This window comes from Diadema setosum, chromosome 13, assembly GCF_964275005.1.
Source record: "Diadema setosum chromosome 13, eeDiaSeto1, whole genome shotgun sequence".
Classification (NCBI taxonomy): domain Eukaryota; kingdom Metazoa; phylum Echinodermata; class Echinoidea; order Diadematoida; family Diadematidae; genus Diadema; species Diadema setosum.
The window spans coordinates 13593324-13616916 of NC_092697.1; the positions used below are offsets into that span (position 1 = coordinate 13593324).

The window sequence follows — 23593 nt, forward strand, 5'->3', positions numbered from 1 at the left end:
ATCGTTAGAATTTCATTTTCTCGTCATGGTTCAGAGTGAAATATACCTATTTTTCAAAGCCAGAATAGGTTGATATACATTCTTTCCCTCCGCATGTTGTCCAGTTCCCAACTTAAAATCGTTTGCTGTGATCATTCTGAATGACCGTAGAAATGTATTATAGGGCAGTATGCAAAGATAGCTGAACACATGGTCAAAAGTTGGATTAATTTGAAGAAAAAAAAAAGATGTGTCCCTGCCAACAGAAATTAATAATGCCTTTGTACTTTGGGTAATCCCCTTTTTCAATGCCAACTGTTTTGTTAAACGGAACCCACCCATTTTGCTTCATTTCCCAACACCAGTCGTGAGCGGTGTGAGGAGAAATGTGGCAAGGAAATTGAGAGTGACTGCCATGATGGTGATCGCTGGGTCGCTGAAAACCGTCTTACTCTGCGGCAACAGCGTCTGGGTCTCTTAATTCCCTTTCCTTGATCCCGGGGTGTGCCACTAAAGCCATCCGCAGCGCTTCATCTGAATCTAAGCTAGTGAATTCAGAGCATCAGCTCACACTTTCAGTAATCTTTGCAAGGATTCCAAAGATTCCATGGCTGTTGTATAGAAAAAAAATGATAATGTGCACAATTCTCTGTGATCAAAGATGCCTGATTGAACCTACATACGGTGTAGTCATCGTGGATTTTTGTCTATTTTACATTTTTTTTTACCTGCCTTAGTTACATGGTATGCATATTTGTCTGCAAAGACAAATCACCTTTGTATAGATATATGCTCACTGCCAGACACTTTGTTCTTCTCTGTAGAGGAATTTTACCATTTTCCATCACACAAATGTGATCTAAGTACACAATCGAGGGTGTATTGCATGAAAGCTGCCAATGGAAAGCATATTTTCTGTTGTTCATATATACATCACTGCATGCCATTGATGAATGTGTTCAGATTGACAGTCACACGTTGATGTGTTTGAAATGGGTCTTTCTGTGCTACATACTGTTGGTGTTCACTGTGATTTAAACTGATGTGTGTGCGAGTGCGTCAAGTGCCATTTCCAAATAAATTTGTGATTGTCTTTATACCTGCCACCATATTTGAGGGAAGAAAATGATGTCAAGTCCATGTTTAGAAGCCCTTTGCAAATTCAAGTGTTCTAGTCCCTCATTGACAAATGTGTCAATGCATTTGACCACTTTTTTTTTCTTTTGTGAAAGAGAATCACATAGAATTGTTGAGCCTTTGATATCTGCTACTTGACTGTAACTGAACATTAAAAAGCACATTTGTAGAAACTAAACTGCTCAAATCACAGTATGCTGTAAGACTGTAAGCATACACTGGCAATGTTTTGTAAATTTGACAGTACAGCAAACATCATGTACAGTGTACGTAGAATGTTTGACTATTGTGTGTTTTGTATCAAAGTTCAGTCACTGTGTGAGAAGTCAATTTGTAGTTGCACAGTCACACAGGAGTGCACAAACTCAATGGGAGGCACAGTTCGACCCCACATTCCTTTCTAATGAGATGAACCACAATAATTTTGGATAAAAGGTCATCGCGAGGGTGTAATATGAGTAGAAATAGCAGAGTCTGAAAATAACAGGGTGCATTTATATTTGCTGCACACAATTTATGAAGATTATGAGACAAGATACAAGTTAAAAGTTTGAATGTACATGCACAGTTCATACACCCATTTAGTGCATGTATTTTTGACTATTTTCCCTTGAAGAGTTGCAAGGATAGAGCATGGTAATTAATTAAAATGTGTAAGGGGCATAATGTTAGTGTAGACAGGAACAAAATCAAAACAAATTACATGTAGAGAGATACAATGTGTACATGTACTTTCGATACTATTGCTAAGTGCTGTACAAAATGGTGCCATGCACTGTATTTACGGTTGTTTTTGCTGTGTAAAAGTCCAAATTTGACAGAACATCTACAAATGCTGGGTACTACAGTAACTGAAAACTATGCCTTCTGTAACATGGTAACTTGTGTTTGTATGTACACAGTTTGGAAAGTCATTCAAAATGTAGACATAAATTAGCATTGGAAGTCCTGTAAGATGTGATTGAAAACAGATTCTGTGGGATAACTTGGTTTTTGCCATAATGATCTCCAAATGTAATCTTCATTGCAGCATAATGATGCTGATAATTATGCTAATTTCTGCATCTGTTTCTATGATTACTTCATGTACATGTTGTATCTCCATTTTCTAACATTTTCAAAAATAATTTCTGGAACAAACTTTGCAGCTAAATAGAAAAGCAAAATTTGGCTGAATTGACACATGTTAGATTGTTGAGAACCAGTGCAGGCAGTTAGAAGCAATTTGCTAAAATGTGCTACTGGTTTGGATTGTAGAGAACCAATCAGAAAAACCCTTTCCAGTCAGTTAGGAATATCACAGATCACGATAAATGGCTCTGCAGTATGTGACACTCAAACATCAGTCTGCCAGTGCTTTGAATTTGAATGCATTTCTCTGGCTAATTTATCAGTCATTTGCTCATTCAGTTGGCGCGTTTTATCCCTCAGTGTTGTGCCAGACTTTTTTTCTTTTTTTTTCACAGCACCACTACTGCCTACATTGGTTAGCATGCTCATAGCAAGAGTAAAAAAGGGGGAGGGACTTCAGGAGACAGTCCAGCTTGCCCATTGGCCAATGCAAGCAGCTGACTCGAATGTTAGTCATAATCACTGATGCCTGGATCGGTGAAGGCGGTGACAGAGATCCCCGCATGGGTATCCCCACGTGGGGGCAGTTTGGTTGTTTTGCTGCTCCGAGCTCAGTCTTCGGAGGGGTGCGTGTAGTACGGGGGACCGCTCCTCCGATCTCAACGGGGAGCTTCCTTCCTCCCGCAAAACAGCGTGACAGATGCGAGGCAGTCCAGAGGAAATTGGTTGTCATCGCCAAGCCACGCTCTTAATTCCATCAGTCGGAATCAAATTAAGCTTTCACTTAAGAGTGAGCGTACATTGACAGCTCTCAGCTGAACATACTCAGAAGAAGAGGAGGTTTTCATGCCAAAGGCTAATGTTAGTCCTAGTCATGCTACTTTTTTTAGCAAGGCATCAAAGAGAATGTGTATTTTGAAAAAAAAAAGTGTGTCAGGAAAAGATGATTTTAGTGCTTTGCGTGCAAATCCTCATCCTCCTTCCCCTCTTTCCATATCCTTATATCATACTTCTATCCTATTTTAGTGTAGTTTTATTGTTTAAAGGTTTCGAGGGAATTCATTTTCTTCTCTCGTCCCATTTGTTTCATTCTTCGCATGGGCAGGTACTCTTTTCTGTTGAACATCTTAATTTTCCTGCTAATGTGTCAGTAGCAATACACCATTTATATCTTCATTCCTCATTTCATTTTGCTCCACTCTTTTTTTTTTTTTTTTTTTGCTGTCATTTATTTAGAGTTTTTAAAAAGAATTGAAAATCTAATCCCAAGTCATTCCAGAATATGTGACCCGCTACAACAAAATGGTCCTAAAGTCGCGCACGGTCGAAGCCGTGAAAATCGAGTTTGAAGTTAGAGCATCAAAATTGGTCAAAACTTACGATTTTCTGAATTTGACATATTATTAGAGTCTGACATGTCTTCTATCATCTGTCGAAATTTTGAAGTGAAATGATGAAAGGAAAGACCAAAAAATAGCTTTTTTTATGGGCCATGTTTTTTTGGCGTTTCAACGAAGCAGAAACTGGTTCGAACATTTGGATTGAGTGCCACACATAGGCTCCGCCCCTAACAACGACCAGAGTGATCTCATTGGTCAGTTTGCTGCTTGCCGCTAACCGAAGCATGAAGCTCGCACACTACCCAGTCGACTGGTGCGTGCGGGCGGGATGCACTATGCCTAGCCGCTTCTCCTGACATCCTGGTCACTGATTGGTCGGTGAGGAGACCACGGACGCTGTGTTTGAATGAGCATTTTGGGGGTTGCTAGGGCTTAACTTATATTGTCCGGAGGTGAATACTGGCTTGCGTGTCTCTTGATTGTGATTGCGTCGCAAGGAGAACTTTTAGGGCGCCTTTCTCGAAACAGTGATTTCCCAGACGTCTTGACATGCTCTCTTTTAAACATCGATATCTCCGCAGCCGATTATTTTTGTGAGACGTGTTATATATCAATTTAAAGCAGAAAGATTAGGGAATTGTGTCATGCAATTTTCAAATAATCGACCTCGCCCGACTTTAGGATCATTTTGTTGTAGCGGGTCACATATGCTCCCCTTTTGTACAGAGAATAAAGGATGGAATATTTTGAGGGTCCAAATAAATTATCTGGAAATCTATAGCATTGTTTCCTTTTCCATCATAAGGAAGTATTCAGTTTTATTCTTCTTAGGAAAGGTCTGAATTACCTAACTCTGCAATCTACCAGCTTTTCAAAGGAATCTAATTTGGGGGTTGCAAAAAGGACACACAAACTTTAAGTCCTTCTTATTAAGGTTATCAGCAACTTAGAGTTGCTTGGTATTGCATTATTGTACAAGTACATGACAAACTTGATATCCTCTCTGTCTCTTTGATACCACCAGTCTCACTCTCCATCATTCCTCTTTTCCTCCCATCACTCGTCTTTTTGGCGGGGCATTGTGGCATGCGCCTGTAATCCACCTACTTTGGAGGCAGGGGCGGTGTTATGGCTCAGTTGATAGCGCATCTACCTTCAGATCGAAGGGTTCCGGGTTTGATTCCTGAGTCTCACTGAGCAATGTTGTATGTAGGCATTCTGTCCCCTCTAGTAAGAGGCAAAAATGCTCTGTCACTCGGATAGGACAATAGATGGAGGTCCTATGTGTGAGTTAGCCACGACTCATGCATGTAAAAGATCCCACTTCATTCATTCATTGCAAAGAGCAGGGTTCCAACCCGGTAAAGTGGTCCCCTACCCACCCACTCAAGAAAATGGGTGTATGATGCTGACCCCTCATGGTTTGCCCTAGGTGACTAGGACCCCGTTTACAGTGCGAGGCTCGGCCGCGGCTCGGCCGCGGCCGAGCCCAGCCTTGCTTCAGTGTAAACGCGCAAAAGGCCAAATGTGAGGCCGAAATTGGCCTCGCATTTGGCCTCGCTCTGGAGGCCTCTTCTTGGTGTAAACGCAAACTGGGCCAAATGCGCGGCCAATTTTAGTCTGGCTTCCAGACCCTCTGCCCGTACTATTTTGCTATTCACGATATTAACCCCCTTAATGTGGAAAACTAGTATAGTTTAAGGTGGTTTTGTCCTGCAAAGGATTTTTCCTTCGGCAAAGGCCTTTGCCCGAACGGCGACTTCATCGCCACGGAATCCAGTTGGCAAAGGGTCCGAAAACCAGGCTATACCAAGTTGTGTTTGTTTACAAGCAGAGCACCACTACGACAAAATATTGAAAGGTTTGAATTAAAAGCGCGGCCGAGCCCAGCAGTGTAAACAGACAAAATTGCGAGGCTCGGCCGTGCAATTGAGGCCGGGCTCGGCCACGGCCGAGCCCGGCCCCGCACTGTAAACGGGGTCTAGCAATAGTCAACAAACGGTATCAACCAGGCACATCATGTCATACACTTGAATAAACTTCTCTTTATATTTTCCATCCTCCCTTATCTCTTTCTCCACTCTGTTTCTCTGGTCTTCAACCACCTCTTTTCATATGTGTCGCCTCTGATCTCTAACCCCCCCCCCCCCCAATCTCTCGGTCCCTTCCGGTAGGATGGACACCTCAAGAGCGGCGACATCATCCTCCGCATCGGCGAGACGGACCTGGAGGGGATGAACAGCGACCAGGTGGCCAGCGTCCTGCGGCAGTCTGGCAGCCACGTCCAGCTGGTGGTGGCCCGCAGCACCCTCTCCATCATCCAGCCCTCGCCCCACCCACCGATGGAGGGAGACGGGGACATGGAGGACATGGAAGATGATGATCTGGAGATCGAGGAGGAAGAGGAGGAGGAGGAGGAGAAAGGCAGGGAGCAGGAGCAGACGCGACTACCACCACTGGGGCTGGACCTCGGTCAGGGCCAGACGATGCCAGAGCCTCTGCCGGTCTCTCCACCACCAATCTCCCTGGAGGTTAGTTGAGACAGATGGAACATCCCTTGGGACTTCACAAACCTTAGTACACCACTGGGTAGACACACTGTTCAGTCAGTCATCTGATGTTAAATAGCCTAGGGTCTTTTTCATGAAATCATCACATAAAAGTCTTTGCATAAATTTCAGAATGACCAAAGTTGCTCATAAGTAGCTACGTAGAGAATTAAAATGCATTTCATAAAGTCTCTCAGAAGTGTGTCATATGGGTGAAAAGTCTGTCATAAGTTTTTCATGAAGACCCAAGGAGAAGTATCCAGAATATACATGTGGGCAATTCCACGGTAACGGAAGGACATTCAGACAGAATTTTCACAGTTTAAAAAAGTACTCTAAGAAAAGTTTGATGGATGCAGCATTTTATACTTTATAGATGTAATACCAGAGCCAAAGACTATGATTTCCACCAAAATTTTTGTCATACCTGCTAAAGAGTAATGAAATATGCATATTAATGAGGTCGGTAACGGAAGGACATCAAAATGGACATGGGTTTTCAGGCAAATTAGTTTTTATCAAAACTCTGTGAAGTTTATGGAACTATCTTAATTTATTGGTATACAGTTTAATTGCCATAGTTTTAGCTATAATGGAATATATCTGACTTTCTAATATGTTTACTTATTTTTTAATTAGACAACATAATGTCCATGTGTGTTTGGTAACGGAAGGACGGTAACGGAAGGACATGCAGATTGTCTGTGCAAAGTGTATGGGGAAGATGGGTTATGGTTAGTTTTTATTAAACCTCTCTAAGGTTAATAATTTTTTCATATGTGGCAGGTACAGTTTGATCCAAATAGTTTTAGCTTTACTTTTATGTATTCAACTTTGAAACATGTCAACTGGTTTTTTAATTACAACACAGTGTTTTCATTAATGTATGGTAACGGAAGGACAAAGAGCTTTGTGTGCATACAGTGAAGGATGTTATTTCCAACTTTAACGTTAATCCTTGTAGTCCAAAGTGATATTTTTTCTTTCTTTGGCTTAATCCCCCAATTAGCCAAATCTTATGGACCCATTTTACGGCAGGGGGTGGTGGGGGGTCTTGGGGGCTTATCCCTAGCCCCCCCCCCCCCCCCCCCCCCCCCCCCCCCGATCTCGTATACTGTTTGCATAATCATGACGGACCAGCTGAAGAACAGCCATTGACTGAAGCCGGTTCCGTGCGAAAATAAAATATAAACTGAACTGAACTGAACTGATTAAAATCTGCACACATCACCCTGGAGAGTAATCTACATGAGACCATAGTTAGATTGTTCAAAATACTGCTAATTCCTAATGAATTGATTATGCAAATTTATTCAGTAAATTATATTTTAGCCCATAGAACACTAATTTGTGAAGCAATTTACAGACATTTTTTGGTGTGGATCTTCATTTTGAGGTATTTAACAAATGTAACTAGTGATAAAAATTGTAAAATCAATCTCAATTCTTTTACTTTGTATTGTTTCTTGAATTTCTTTTGTATTTCTTTTTTTTCCTTTTGTTTTTTTTTTCAAAGGAAATTGTCACAGACCACTTTTTAACCATAGTTAGGCAAAAGTCAAATAATCAAAGTGATCAAAAGAAAAAAATTATCAGATGTTTATGAGTTTTATGAAAGAGCACTACACCTGTATTTCCCTTAGGGTTTGTACACAAAATTACAAAATTGAGCCAATTTTGGGTCAACCCGCATTTAGGAAAGAGGTGTGGCTTCATTTGTCATTTGAATTTAGTCAAGGGTACTTACAGTAGGTTCTGACACATTTGTGTTCTCATCTTAGGGACATTAAATAGCTAAAAACAGACTCTAAATCCTTCCGTTACCACAACTTTGTCCTTCCGTTACCAGCTTCGGTAACGGAAGGACATTTTTAATTTATTTATAATAAATCAAAGAGGAGGGGTTTCATGGATGGATGGGTGCCAAGTTATAGGCCTACCTAAACTTGCTTTGCACTGAAAATTTTATAGTTTTTATATTACTATTTTTGATAAAATATTAAAAAGACCTCTTTTTATGGTAACGGAAGGACAAAATACAAGGTCACCTTTAGGAAGTCACTGAAGCGTAACAAATCGTGGAAACCGTAAAAATATTAAATAAACTGTTTCTTTCATAATTACTAAGTTCTAAATATAACAATTCATAACATTTATTTCTCAAATATTGAATACAGGCCATGCTACATTTGTATTATAATTTATGCATTTTTGAAAATTAATAAGGTTAGTTAAACAATTGAAAAATTGACCCCGAATATGTTATAAAACTAAATATTTTTACTCAAATCCATAAAATTCAAACTTTAAGCTTTCATTTGATACCAAAATTGCGTGGGAAATATGAATTTGAAATTTTAGATGTCATGTCCACTTTGGCGTGGAATTGCCCATGTGTATAACCTGACAGGCATTGACACAATCACATTTGAAGACGACAACTTTATTCGTCAGTGATCTTTGTGATGACAATACAAATATATATATCCCAATGTGTGTTCATTGTACCAGTATATACATACTTAGCACATCAGTGAAGATATTCAGTGATATATCCCATAGAATCTGATATGATTAATTTCGATTTAAAAGAAAGAGAAGGTAATTAGTAATTGTACTTATTCTATTCAAGAATGTCCAAAATCTTGACATGCACTGTACTGATTTATGGATGACCGAGTACAAAACAATGTCTACTAGACCTTTTCTGTGAGGTATTACAATTCATAGATGTTTCTTTTCCTACGACCTTGTAACAAAGCATGTCATTTACCTGCTCCCTCCTATTAAGTTCCTTAGGCAAGTAGATGTTAGTATAAAGTAGGGCAAGCCTCTGGCAAGCTTTGTGGTTGTCACGGGCAACTTTTGTGCACAAAGCATGCGTAGAATGTGAATACATTACTGAAATGGTCTGTTAGTATGAAAGCTTTGTTGCATTGACTCAAACTATCAAAAAGATTTATCATTTGTTATAATTCAGCACTAAAAGTAGCAGAGGTAGTAACATTGTTGTTATGGTTGCCATCGGTGTCATTATTGAATGCTGGTATTAAATCATGTATGTATTGATTTTAATCAATTCTTTGACAGCATGCCAATGTTGTGAGTGGACAAGTATACGAGGCTCAGCTAACCAAGGGAAGTCAAGGCCTGGGTCTTTCCATCGCCGGCTTCATCAAAAAGACTCCCGACGGTAGGCAGACAAACTTATGGTTATTGTTTGTACCTTGTATAACATCCAATGGCACACAGTTCAGTTTCCTCTTTTTAATATACAGATCATTCATAGGGTGTTCTTGTTCAAAAATTCAGTCGTGAGTTATTGTCCAGTTACCGTCCAGTTTGTATTCACAGTTTTTGAACAGAAAAATCGTAGAGTGGTGGATTCATTCTAGACAATTAAATTGTTTTATCTTTCTTTGCAATATTCTGAACAGAATGAAACAGGGATAGATGTTTTTTGGTAGGGAATTTTACTGATGGATGTCAGGGGAAAATGTCCCACTTACCAAGGATGTCACTGAATTAATAGGGGTGAATAGATGGAGAAGGGAGCTAGCTTTTGCCGCATTTGTTACTCCATTTGTCACTTTGTTGTTTGAGGTGTTTTTCTTTCAATTCAATCAATAATATTGATAAGAGTGGAGAGGCAGCTTCAGAGTGGCCTTCGCTCATGCACACTCGGTCTTCTTTTCTTCATATGGCACAATGTACCTGATCATTGATATGGTTTGCTGACTATTGACAGTCACCTGGGGCGAACCATGAGGGGTTGGCATCATTGGCCATTTTTGTGTGTGGGCAGGTGGGAGGACCCCTTCGCTGGGTTTAATAGCAACCTGCCCTCTGCAGTGACGGAATACAGATTCAGTAATTTGCATGAAAGCTTTTATGGAGAATTTGAAGAGCATGACACTCAGTACACTTTCTACCACATAAATAATGCAGAGCATACTTTAAAGCAAGATATTTTTGTGAATCGGAGCCGATGGCCTTTTTTCGCGACATGAAATTTTCGTGAATTGCCTCTGGCATTCAATGCATACAGTGTAGACAAGAACTTTTGCATGCATTTTAATTTCAGGAATCTTGGCTCTCACTTGTGAAAATCTGTTCCGTGGAACGATGATGCCTAACAGTTCTGGCAGAATAATGGAGATATAAATTTCCCGCATGTATTTCATAGATTTCCTGTATGTTATGTAACATCGTATCTCAAACAGGTGGAGAAACCTCCGGGATCTTTGTGAAGAAGATAGCTGAGGGGAGCGCGGCAGATCTTGGAGGGATCATCAGAGTTGGAGACCAGATCATTGAGGTGAGCTCCATTGGTTCAACTGACCAAATTATTGCTTCCTTTATCCTTACCTTGAATGTTTCATTAATGTATGCTTTATAATAGATACTGTGGCCCAAATAAATTTCAATCGAATCCATGGTATAGATTTGGTCCATGGAGTATAAGAAAAAATAGCACAAAATATGTGTTACTTTGTGTACCTGTTAATGTGTGACAGTATACATCCTCTTATTGGATGTCTGTTCGCATATGCAATATGTCATTACTGTATACCATCAAAATTTGCATTTTATAATCCATGGACTAGCTACAAACTATCATTGTGACTTCTGACCTTTCAGTTTACATTTCAGGTCATATGCAAGTAGTGTTTGGTTTCAAGTAAACATCTATGTAAATTAAGATCATATTTGTTGTGGTTTCATTTTACTGCTAATCAACTTGAGGGAAAAAAAAAGGTAATTGATGACATTTCATTAAAAATGTTTATACGCGGTCTTCCAGTTTCTTTATGATGTGAATTGCTAAGCCCTCTGTGTGCTGTGAGTGGTTGGTTGGCACAGAAAAACCCATAGCACTTTACATAGATCCAAAGTTTGTGGCACAGAAAGGGTTTTGGAGACACTTCAAAGTGGAGTCCATATGATGGCACTCCTGTGATGCCATTTGAAGTTGAAGTGAAGATGTCTATGTATAAGATGCTGCTCCAAATTCCAAGGAGACATCATTCGAATGAGGGGATTTCCCTTTTCATCCCACTGTATGCATGCCGCAGGTGGATGGGGTCAGTGTGCAGGACTACGACAACAAGGCCGCCGTGGATCTGCTCCGGCAGACGGGGGCGGTGGTGCACCTTAGGCTGGTCCGGTTCCCACCGGAGGTGCCAAGCGAGGTACCCAGTACACCGGAGCCAGTCATAACAGGTTGGTCACAATACAGTCAGGAATGCAGTTGTGTAGTTTCATGGCATGTACCCTGTGAAAAATATAGGAATGACAGTCCATGCACCATGCATAACTGTAGTTACAGCCTAATTTTCTCACAAACATCACAATGACTTATATGTACATGTGTATACTGAAGAGGAAATATTATTCCCAGAGCAAAGCTAACACAGATGTACTTCAACACAAATGTACTTTGTATCTTGAAAGTGGCTATTGGTATATTTACGATGATATCGGATATCTGTATATTTACTGGATGCTTTAATATGTGGTATATCAAAATATGAATTTTATTCCACCCTTCATCACTTGTGTAGACATATATATCATGTTCATGTCTCACCAAATTCACCATCATCATCACTTCTTCATCTTCATCAATATTTTGCCATCATCTTGAAACAGACATGGCATATGTATTGATGAGTACTTCCGAAAGCACTCAGCCAAAGCATGCTTATGAGACCTCTCTACCACCTGTTCCCATCTCACCATAAAACTACCTGTGCCCCTCCCCCTTTACAGAAACATTTGAAAGACATTGCTTTATGCATGCTAAATGCTTATAAAAAAAAAAAAAAAAAAAAAACACCAGGACCAGTAAAAATCTAGGTTAGGACCAGTAAAAATAGAAAAACTGGGTATCTACTTGTCTGACAGGGACAGGTCGGACCAGTAGAAATAATGAGTTACTAGTAGTGTGCAGCCCTGCATAAGAGACTGATAGTTAAGGTCTAGGAGTGAGTATTTTCGGTCACTTAAAGAGGAATTTGCCTCACATAATACATTTGGATTTTGATAGTGAATGCAGAAATATTAGTACACATTAGTTAAGTTTCAGGAAAATTGGAAAATTCTTTCAAAAGCTATGAATTTCTCAAGTTTTGATTGAATCCATGTACTGTCATCACTAGAGGACTGCAACAATTTATAATGTCACAGTTGACCAGTTATAATGAAAATATGAAGAGAATTCTGCAAAATTAGATTTTTCTCAAAAAGTCCACAACGTTGACTTATTACAGGCATATGCTCAGGGTAATATTATTCCCCTGGCCTTCCTAGAGAGGTAAGTTAAGTGCACTTTTATTATGCTACAAAAATCAAACTGTATAGAATTCTGTATTTATACTCTCTTTATACCATTACCCTACTTTTACATGACAAATATTTGTAGTCTTGTCGAGCGATGATGGCATATGGATTTAATCAAAATTGTTAAAATTCATTACTACTTTTGAACAGATTGTCTGATATTCCTCAACTTTAATGGTGCATGCTTCTAATACATGTAGTTCTGTATTTGCCAAATCCATATATTTGGATGAATTCCCCTTTAGGTACCCCATATCACCTAGTCCATTGTTACCCTACTAACAATTTGTACTTATTTCCCTTCCTGCAATGCTGGCCAGTTTAATACTTGTTCATGTATTATGTAGAACATGGCATGATAACCTGCTTTTCCATTAAACCCCAGCCCAAGCAGCACCCCTGCCCGACCTAGCCCTTCCCCACATGCTGGAGCCCGAAGCCCCCGCCATTCCCGAGGATGAGATCCCCATGGCCCCCTCCCCCTTCCCCCCACGGGTAGGGGTGATGGAAGAGTCTGATGTAGGGGAGGAAAGCTTTGGTAAGTCTTGGGTTACATTCAAAGCAGTACCACCCACATTTCACCGGCATCCAACTACTCGTATATTGATATATATGCTTGTATCTAATCAGGTGGTATTCATTGTCATGGCGTCCTACACATATTGTAGTATATGGGACATGTGCTTAAATCTGTACCCAGAGAAATACAGCTTTACTAATTCATTACATTTATATGCATACTATTCTAACAAAAGCTGTTTATGACAATCAGAAGCCTTAAAACCAGAGTCTTACTAGACTCAGCAACAACATGTTCAGTCAAAACCAAATTCCAAGTATTGACATGCACTTGATAGAAATACATATGTGAAATTGTGTAGGTTCTCACTGTGAAAATATAGCCATCAGTTTGAGGATGTTTGTAAACTAGCCTGTTGTGATTAAGCCATTGTGTAGAGAGTTCTCAACCCTTCTGCACTGCATGTTTTGCGCAAAATATTGTACCTGTTTTTCCTCAAAGTCTTGTACACTTTGTAATGCCAGTGTCTTCTATGTCTCTTCAGTAATCGCTTGTGGAATCTGAGTTACAAAGTGTCTTGCTCCTCGTATTGAGTTTGTTTTTTGTTTGTTTTTTGTTTTTTTGACATTAAAGCAGTAAATAAAGACTAAATGTAACAATTCTTGTGCATAACAACTCCACGGTTGAGTACTGCAGGTCCTTTCAATGCTAGTTAGTGAGACTTGATATTGCCTAGACAGGGTTCAGAGAAGAATTAATAAGTGCATGAACTACTGTATGTGTTAATATACCTGTATTAATTTCATGATTGCAGGTTTAAAGCTTTGATGCAAATGGAGAATGAGTCGACTGGGATAAAAGTCAGTGTGGACATTATATCTTTATTTGCAAGACATGTTAATGGGTTGTAGCTGTCATAACAAGGTACCATGCCTACGTCATCGGAATGCAGTCTTGAAGAAGAATATTGTCTGTGATATCTTGAATTTTCAGCGCTGTAACAACAAGCAGTAAATGCAGTCTTATGTTAGCATGTGTACATTTGTAATTTGTATGTCTCTCTGTCTGTCTGTCTGTCTGTCTGTCTGTCTGTCAGAAGGAGACCTGAGTCCTGAGGAAGAGATTGCGATCATGGCACTATGGCAAGGCCTTGTGGGATTGGACAAGGACATTGTGGTACGTTATTGCAAGTTTTGTATTTTATACATTAAACGAAGATGGAGCTGTGATTACAGAATGTTGATGAAGATGATATGCTTACATGGCATGAGATTTAGTTTGTCTGTTGCTGTAACATTGACTTTGCATATATTCAAGCGACTGATTTCATGCCAGTTAGGCTGTATTTTACACAGTTATTTGCTGAATTTGAATCTACATGATAGGAGATTGACACTAACAAAATTCTTATGAAGTATGAAACACCATTTGCTGTTCTACAAGTGTTGAAATGACATTCCCATTAATGTTACCCAGATTTAATTTGTGGATTAGATTAATTTTTAGGTGTATTCTGTTCATTTTATCAAGTTCAATAAACCAACGATTCCCAGTGTTGTTTTCTTGTACGTTTACCAATCATTCCCAAGGTATAGTGTGCAGAAACTACACAGAGATGGGTATGTGGGCCTACATGGATGGTTCTTGTGTATTTGACTATATTCCTTTATTTATTTTAAAAGAATACTCATATTGTGGTTCTAAAGTATATACCATGTTTTCCATTATTTTCCAACCCTTTCCTCTACAGATAGCCCATGATTTTTGCACTTTTTTTTTTCTTCAAAGGTGGGAGGTAGAAATTATCCTCTATTTTATCAATATTTTTCTGTAATATTACGTTTACTGTCATTTCATGTACCAGATTGCCCAGCTGTCCAAGTTTGAGGAGGGTGGTAGCCTGGGCATCAGTCTTGAGGGGACGGTGGACATCGATGAACATGGCCAGGAGGTGCAGCCACACCACTACATCCGCTCGGTCATTCCCGATGGACCTGTGGGCAAGACTGGACTCTTAGCAGGAGGCGATGAACTTTTGGAGGTGTGTACCCATGGAGCGATGGGGCAGAGCAACAAAACCTCATAACTGAGTAATTCCAAATGTTCAGGAGAGCGAAAAGACATGGCAACCCAAGCACTACAACAAATGGGATTGCCTTTCCTTTGGCTTGCCATGGTTGGTTCATTTTGGGGGTTAGACAGCTAGGCTTTGGACAGGACATCACTGAACTGATTATCTTGACAATCATCCAAAAAGCAACTTTCACCAAAATTTGAGATAAAGGTTTTGTCACCCCTGTAACGATATCTACAGTGTATATAATTATATGATGCTGTATTTAGTTTCCTGGGGTACCAACTAAAATTTGCCATTTTGTTTGCTTGTTTGGATTTTTTTTTTTTTTTTGGGGGGGGGGTGGGGACGGGGAAGTGGTTTTTTTTAAGTGCTGAATTATGGGTTACCCCAAAAACGTGCAAAATTAACTTTCTGTGCTTAAAGCAAGATTTTATTGTGTTAGGGATATTCACACAACAATGAATCAATACTGAAATATGAAATAAATTCAGTATTTTTTTTCTCTCTCTCTGATTATGGTATCAGTTGGTGTACTGATAATACCATGCCCTGCTGCCATAGCGGTATGCAAGTGCAGCTAAGCTGCAGCACCATCTCCACTGCACTTTGCATTATCACTCCACTGACAAAAATAATTAATTGTGGGCCAAGTTTGTAGATTCAAATGATCTCTTTCTGAATTACTGTCCAAAATGAAATTTTTGAAAAAGGTGCCTTGCACCTTGAAGGTATAATCCTGATACCAGCTTGTCCATGAAGGGATGGTTGTGTGATGTGACAGTATATGGCAGTGTTGAAAGCAGATGCCTGATGTGAGGATGTCTGCATTTTAACCAAATACATTCTTTGTTGGTATTGCTTGGGGTCAAAGGTGAACGGGATGCGGCTCCTGGGACTCAAGCACGACGAGGTGGTCAAGATCCTCAAGGACCTTCCTCAGCACGTCCGGCTGGTGTGCGCCCGTCACCCCACGCCCATCATCCCCCAGGCCATAGCGTCGGACGAGAGCCTGCCCTCAGCGGAGTCCCCGGGCAGGGAGAGCGACGACGTGCCACTCCCAACGATCGGCTCCCCCAGCAGCGAGATGATGGGAGTCGAGGGAGAAGTGACTGCAGATGTTGCCGCTGAGGTAATGTAGCACATATACTGTTAGTGAAGATGCTGAATATTTTGTGGGGGTTTTATTTTCATGAATATTGCAGGTCAAAACAAAAAATCCATAAATGTATGTGACCCGCTATAACAAAAGGATCCTAAAGTCGCTGACGGGTGAGCCGAGCATGGCGTAAAAAAAATGCTATTTTCAGGCCTTTCCTTTGATCATTTAGCTTCGAAATTTCGGCAGATGATAGAAGATACATTGCACTCCAAAATTATGTAAAAACAGAAATCCGAACGTTTGACAGATTTTGGTGATCTGACTTCAAACTCGATTTTCTCGGCTCACCCGTCAGCAACTTTAGGATCCTTTTGTTGTAGCGGGTCACATATTCAATAGCCTGCCAAAATAACAACCTCCAGTTACGCGAGTACCAAGTATGAAAGCAATGTATGTAAATGCAAAATTGGCATGCAGCAGCTGCCTTGGTTCCTGGGATACTTTGTGCATATGCATGTCTATATTCTGCACGCATACAGGCAGCGTGATTTTTGCATTCCATATCGCGAATCCAACCAGTCACCAAATTGTGTCATATCTCCCAATTCACGAAATATCATGCCCACAAATAATTGCACCATAGTAGTTATTGTTTGCCTCTAGAGTTACAGCATCCGGGAGAGCTAGCCAGATATTGACAAAACCGTTCATGTGTTGGTTCGTGTGACTCCTACCATTACATCTGAAGGTTTTGCTTTTATGACAGTAAGAGTTTTGTTCAGTGTTAGCCGAGTTCTAGAAAATCATTGCTGTGACGAGTGAGTGCAACAGGCAGTGCTCAGAAGCCTTGGAGGAACTAATAAAGGATTTGCTCTTCTAAGCCTCTAAGACTAGTATGTATCATGCTGATATCCTACCATACATGCTCCAGAATACAACCTTTTGCATTCCTGCTACCAAAATGTACTATTAGGATGATCTTCTGCAAACATATTAGGTTTTTTTTTTTTTATGTTGTTGGGTTTTTTTTTTTTTTGTGGCTACAAATTCTGCTATTACGATGTGTTCATTACAGCCCTTATTTTGGCATGCTTCAAGTCTGGAAAAAAAAAAATGTGGTCAATGCATTGTTAAATACAATACATGTACTTGTTTTTTCTGGAATTGCCTTACAAGCTTTTTATGTGATTACCCTATCAGTAATTTCACTTCTCTGTCTGTTTTAAAACATGGTGTTACAAGCCTGCCTCTTTCAAAATCAATGCCATTTGCACATCCCATCTCCAGCTGGAAATGACAACCCCCATGCTCCCCGCCCTGGATGACACCGGCAGTAGTCCCCTGGACCTCAGCACCCAGTCTGATGCCACGCCCAGTAAAGAGGAGCTGTGGAGCAGTGAGATCCAGTACATCGAACTCATCAAGGGGGACCGGGGACTCGGCTTTAGCATCCTGGATTATCAGGTTTGTTTGTTTGTTTGTTCATTTCCATCCGAGAAGATGGCTGGATAGCCCATATTCAGCTATGCTAAGCTGGTCTTCCATGGGGTCCAGTTGGATGTGAGGTGGGACCACTTCACCGGGTTAAACACCCTGCTCTTTGCGATGAATGAATGAAGCAGGATCTTTACGTGCATGAGCTTTGACTCTCTCATACACGGGACCTCAATTTTATGTCCTATCGGAGGGACAGAGTGTTTTGCCTCTTGCTAGAGGGGACGGTATGTTTACACACAACATTGCTCAGTCCAGACTCGGGTTCGAACCCGGGCCGCGTGATCGTAGGCAGACGCGCTACCGACTGAGCCCACTCGCTGCCCAACTCACCGACTCACCGACATTCGCAATCCTGTCCAGGGGTGATGGATACATTGCATAATGAGGAGCCTTTGTTTCTCAGTGGATAAGGCCGCAGACCCTCAATCTTGAAGTCCTCAGTTCAAGTCCCTTGGCAGCAGCAGTTGTCTCCTTTATTGGCGAGGCATTTTATCCCCATTGCCTAGTCCATCAGAGGTGACCTCATGATCCCATGGTTGCTTGCTTACAAGCATTTCTTGCTACATTAAACATAATTCAAGTCCATTCCATTCAGTTTGTGTGCTACTGAGTGGATATATAATGTTAAGTGGATTTAGACTTAAAGGTTTAACCTGCGTTCATATTAATTGTTGTTTGAGTTTAGATGACAGCACATGCAAAGAAGGATATATATTATTGAGATGCTAGTGACATTTGTAACACCATTGGATGTTTATTTTTGGGGTGTTTTTTTTTTTTTTTCAAGTTTTAACTATCGCAACATTGCATCACTACAATCACAATTACTGATCAATGGAGTAGGCATTCTTATAGCACATGTTCAAATATTTCATGATATACAATCAATATGTTTATTGATGACATATATCATTTGATTAACTGCTCATGAAGTTTCCTCTTTTTTTTTCTCTCTCTCTCTTTAATGTCTGTATCTGAGGACATGATTTTTAGATCATTAAGTATTAAAAAGGTGAAGTGAGGATCACATGTCTGAAATGGATTTGCCATTTTCTCCTCTCCAAACACCCCAGGACCCCGACAATCCAGCAGCTTCATTGATCGTCATCCGGTCCCTAGTGCCCAGTGGGGTGGCTGCCCAGGATGGGAGGCTTGACCCCGGGGACCGACTGGTCTCCGTCAATGACTCTAACCTGGCAGACTGCACCCTGGATGAGGCGGTGCAGGTGCTAAAGGGTACCCAGCAGGGCCTGGTGCGGATCGGGGTGGCCAAGCCCCTGCAAGGCGTGGAGAGTGATGAGGTGAGCCCAGTTGGAGTATTATAAACGTGTGACTTTCTTTTTGCAGGATAGCCTCTTTAGTGTTGTTATAGCTCTACCGGAGGCAGATACTCCAACTCTCCCGCTTTGAAGCCATTTTCTGAAAATTTCTCACTTTCCCACTTTTGAGTGGCAGAAAATTTCCCATTTAATAGATGTTTAAGGTTTGAGTCTGTGCAGAGGACCTAGCATTACCCTAGCATTACCAGGTGTAATCCTGGGTCAAAAGGGACATGGTGGGTAAAAGCATCTTATCCAAAGACAGTGGCGGATCCAGAGGGGGATGCACAGGGAGCACGCCCCCTCTTAATTTTTTGTTAAAACAAAAAAAAAAAAAGTTAAAAAAAAATTGGGGGGCACATTTGCCTCCCTTTATTTTGTAAAGGTGCCTCCCCTTTACGGAATTCCTGGATCCACCCCTGCAAAGAAGTATGCAATTGACGGGGTTTTAACTGGGAATCTATGATTGAAAGTCAATAGAGTTTTATCAACTTTACCACAGTGCCCCTGCGAATGTTGCATCATCTTGTAGGCTGCCAGCTGTGTTTCGTCAAAGACCTCATAGTTTTCACAGGAATTCCATTCCCATCAGCCCTGCTGTGTTGCTGTTTCATTTAGATGTTATTTTCTTGTACCGTCATTCAGCAATTATGATGAAGATATGATACTTCCTCATGGCAGTCAAATCTGGTGCACAGAAGCGTGTGGATGGAATCAAGATATTGTACCTAATTGTCTTTGCCACCAGAGTCAAATTGTGAGCGCCACTCCCGCCATGGTGGAGGAGTCCCCCTCCCCTTACACCACCCCACCCCCTTTCACCACCACCCCCATGCTGCCCGACATCGACATCTCGCCCTTGGCTGAAGCTGTGATGGCGCAGGAGGCCATTGAGGAGGCAGAAAAGGAGGTGCGGAGGGAAGAGGAGGAGGAGAAGGAGGAAGAGGAGAAGACGATGGAGAAAGAGGAGGAGAGGGAAGTTGAAGTGCAGCAACCCAAAGTAGAAAGTAAGGCATCATCTTCAGCCCCAGAATTTCGGAACGGCATTTTTATCTGGTCTTAATGTTATCCATAGATTATGTGATGTGCCAAGTGGTACAATTTTCTTTTTTACCTCACTTCATCACTTCATGGTTTTTACGCTTAAGACGAATGAGGTCAGAGACATTTTGGGGAGAAGTAATTTTTGCTACTGGACACCAGGCTATCATTCGTTCTGACACTTTTATATTGTTAATAGGCGATATTTTCGCATGTCAGTAGATTTGCCGCCCAACGGTGATTTGCGAAATCTGCGAAAATTATTATAAACCCATGTGAAAATAATGGCTTTTGCAGTAGTTGGTATCTTGCACTTGTTTTCAGTTTGTCTTTGTCTCACAAATTGGTGTACCTGAGTTACTACAACAGTAACCATAAATGTAGTGGAGCAAAGTAAGCTCTTCTATGAGTGTCAGCGAAGGCTTGACATTTTCAAATGACCTCAACTAAGAATCAGAAGACACATTGCAATGTATTATTGTAATAAACCTTTTTCATGAAAAAAAAAATGTGAAAGACATTCTTTTTTCTCACGTTCAGTTACAGTGTTTTTACCGAGAGGGATTACAATCTTTGTTATAATCTGTTGTGACATTGATATGGCTTGATTGTATGTATTCATACACTTTAAAAGCACAGCGAGAACAGTAGGTGAGTTTGGACAATTAGCCCTTTACATGCCCGGGCAATAAGCTTAATTTGCTAGGTTATTTCATTAGCATTTAGTAATCCATCTAAACTTGGCCTAGTTGTAAATTCGCAAGCCCCCTCAGAAGTAGCAGCATTCCTCAGTCAAACCCAGTCAAACAGACATGATAATACAATAGGGATTAGGGAGATTAAGTAATCTGTATTCATAGACAAATAGTTTCCGTACATCTGTGCCAGTCATCGAAGAAAGCTCTCCAACATGCATGCCAGTCAGCGGACAAAACACAATAGGGGTTGAATGATCATGACATCCTCATCATACCTTGCCTTTGCTCCTCCCGTCTCTAGTTGAGGCCCCAATGGTGGTGGCAGCCGCCGTCTCTCTGGCCCACAGCGCCCCACCCCCAGCCCCACAGCAGCCGGTCTCCCCTCCGGACCTGGTCACGTCCGTCACGGTGACCGACGGTCCAAAGCTGGCCGAGCCAGAAGCGCCCTCGCCCGAGCCGCCCAAGCCAGACATCCCAGCACCGACGCCATCACCACCAGTTGCAGCGGTTGCCGTGGTGAAAGATATCGAGAAGGTATTTTGGCATAAGTTTATTTCGCTCCAGCATCTTAGCTCAGTATGTCCATTCTTAAGGAGATGATATGTTGTAAATCTCCTGCATTGCATCATGCATATGGCATGCAAACATTAGCATACATTTTGGAAAATTTGCTAGGAGAGATGAAAATTTTCATAAATAGCATAATAATTGGAAATTCCAGTCAGAGTGAACAGTGCAACTAAGTTATAGATTGGACTTGCAAGTGAATGGACAAAAACATAAAATGTATGCGGGGTCAGTATGTTGATTTCAAGACCAGTGATATTATCTTGGATTGGGGGGGGGGAATTTTATAGAAGTCAGTAATGCTGCCATTACACATAATATCAAAGTGACCACAAGGAATACTAGTTATGGGATAGGTACAGTAATATTGTAGATGATTGTACAGATGTGAATCACCCCCAGTCCTTCCCTGTCCACCTGTAGTACTCCCATCAGGTGGTGTTCTGTCTGTTCAAATATGAATTCCAATCCCCCAGTTGTTGTGAGAAAGTTCTGTATAGCATTCTTGTTTTGTGTATGAATGAATATGGCCTTTCCTCAAGTCAAGTGATTACCAATAAGATTAATCAGTAGAGCTTAATTTCTGAATGTTAATTTGAATTTGGAATGCTTGTTGCTGTGAACAATAATGTAAATTTTTGCTTGCAGTTTGAACCATAATTTTTGTCTTATTGGGAAAGAAAAAATAGTTTTGTCTGTGCCAGCATGTTTTGCAGTGTGGTATAGTGAATATAGAGAAAAAAAATCCTGATATGCATGAAGTGCATTTTCCTTCATTGTGATTTTCCTACATTCCAATGCCTGCCTGAATTCTTTGTGATTCTTTATTGTATTGTGTTTTTGGTTGGTTTTGCTGTTGTTGTTGTGGTTTGTTTTTGTTTTTTTTTTTCATTCTTGAAATATCATAAAACAAAACATCAAGTGTTGATTTCATGCTGCTTCATCAGCTGTTAATAAAGTATGAACTAAGCTTATGCCTTTAAATAACTGATTATTGTTTTAGAATTATTGTTTCAACAAGAACAAGTAGAATCTTTCCTGGAAGTTTGCCTTTCAGAGTGAAATATCTGATACATTTGAAGTGCAGTCAATATCTTTACCATTCTGTACAGTATAATTGCGTCATTACTGCATGTGATATTTTAATTTTTTCCTGCCCAAAACAAACAAGATTTTATAGCTGATGAAATTTTACTTAAAAGAGAGAGCAGGAAAAAATGCTTCTGAGATACAATTTCTTTCCCAACGGAGACCATGGAAGCTGTTAGTCTCACTGAAATATATAAAGATGTCAAAACTTCACATTGACTAAACATTGGGCACCAATTAAATGGAGAGACTACTATTAACATTTTTTATTTTTCTTCAAAAAGACAAGAAGAGGGCAGATTTCATACCAATGTGACATCTCAGTTGTAGTGGAAGAAATTTTCACCATGAAATAGAGATTCTGGTATAAAGTTGTGTGATGTCATACACTGTACCGTATGATTCAAGCTTGCTTATTGGTCTTCATGAAAGCGATGCTTTGCAAGCGTAGGCAGCTAGACCAGACATTTTATGTAATGATCCCCTCACCCTTACCCCTCACCCCCGAAGCCTCCACCCCTCCCTACCCCATTCTTTGCCTCTCCAAAGTCACTAAAGGTCAAAGTTCATCTCTCCTCTTGATAAAAGATACTCACTGTGAGTAGTATGGATTCAGTAGAATGAAAGTTTGTTGCATCGATTGTAGAGTTTACCACATTGCTAGATTAGGAATACCGTAAAGGGTTGGTATAGTATACAAATAGTGAATGGTCACGAGTGCAATGGCACGAGATTTCGCACGAGGTGAAAGATAGAGGCGCTCTATTTAACGAGGCGAAGCCGAGTTGAATAGTGCGCCTCATCTTTCACCAGGTGCGAAATCTCGTTCCATTGCACGAGTAAAAACCATACACTATTTGATTTATACAACGTCCAAGTAGATCTTTTTGGTCTAAGTAGGCCTAGAAGTCTATATATGTATGAAAAATATAGCCATACGTACATGTGGATCCACTGCGATTCTCTTTCTGGCTTGTGCAATCAGTGTAGATACAGGTCACATATAGCGCTCATACACGTACACTAGCACTACGTAGGCCTACGTACGCACATGCATGTACCGCACACGTACCTGCGTTAGCTGCATGCGATCCTCAATATGCAACACACAGTAAACGCAGTACCGTACAATAATCTCGAACCGTGAAATAGAACGAAAAAATCGAACCAAGTTGCACACAAAAATAGAACCAAAATTGCACGGCGCGTTGAATGGAGTACTTATTTAATATCACGTCACCAACAATCCTCCAATCAAATTACAAGGA

The 23593-nt window shown here is 40.6% G+C and overlaps 1 protein-coding gene across 1 annotated transcript in view; it reads left to right on the top strand.

The window, feature by feature from the left end:
• Positions 1-23593, top strand: part of LOC140237229 (multiple PDZ domain protein-like) — an 82633-nt gene that overhangs the window by 14850 nt on the left and 44190 nt on the right. The window contains exons 5-16 of the mRNA XM_072317172.1: positions 5702-6058; positions 9167-9269; positions 10300-10394; positions 11152-11299; positions 12804-12956; positions 14035-14114; positions 14803-14979; positions 15887-16144; positions 17402-17578; positions 18685-18912; positions 19679-19930; positions 20976-21203. Of these exons, the coding sequence (XP_072173273.1) occupies positions 5702-6058; positions 9167-9269; positions 10300-10394; positions 11152-11299; positions 12804-12956; positions 14035-14114; positions 14803-14979; positions 15887-16144; positions 17402-17578; positions 18685-18912; positions 19679-19930; positions 20976-21203 (2256 nt within the window). The remainder of the gene's footprint in view (positions 1-5701; positions 6059-9166; positions 9270-10299; positions 10395-11151; positions 11300-12803; positions 12957-14034; positions 14115-14802; positions 14980-15886; positions 16145-17401; positions 17579-18684; positions 18913-19678; positions 19931-20975; positions 21204-23593) is intronic.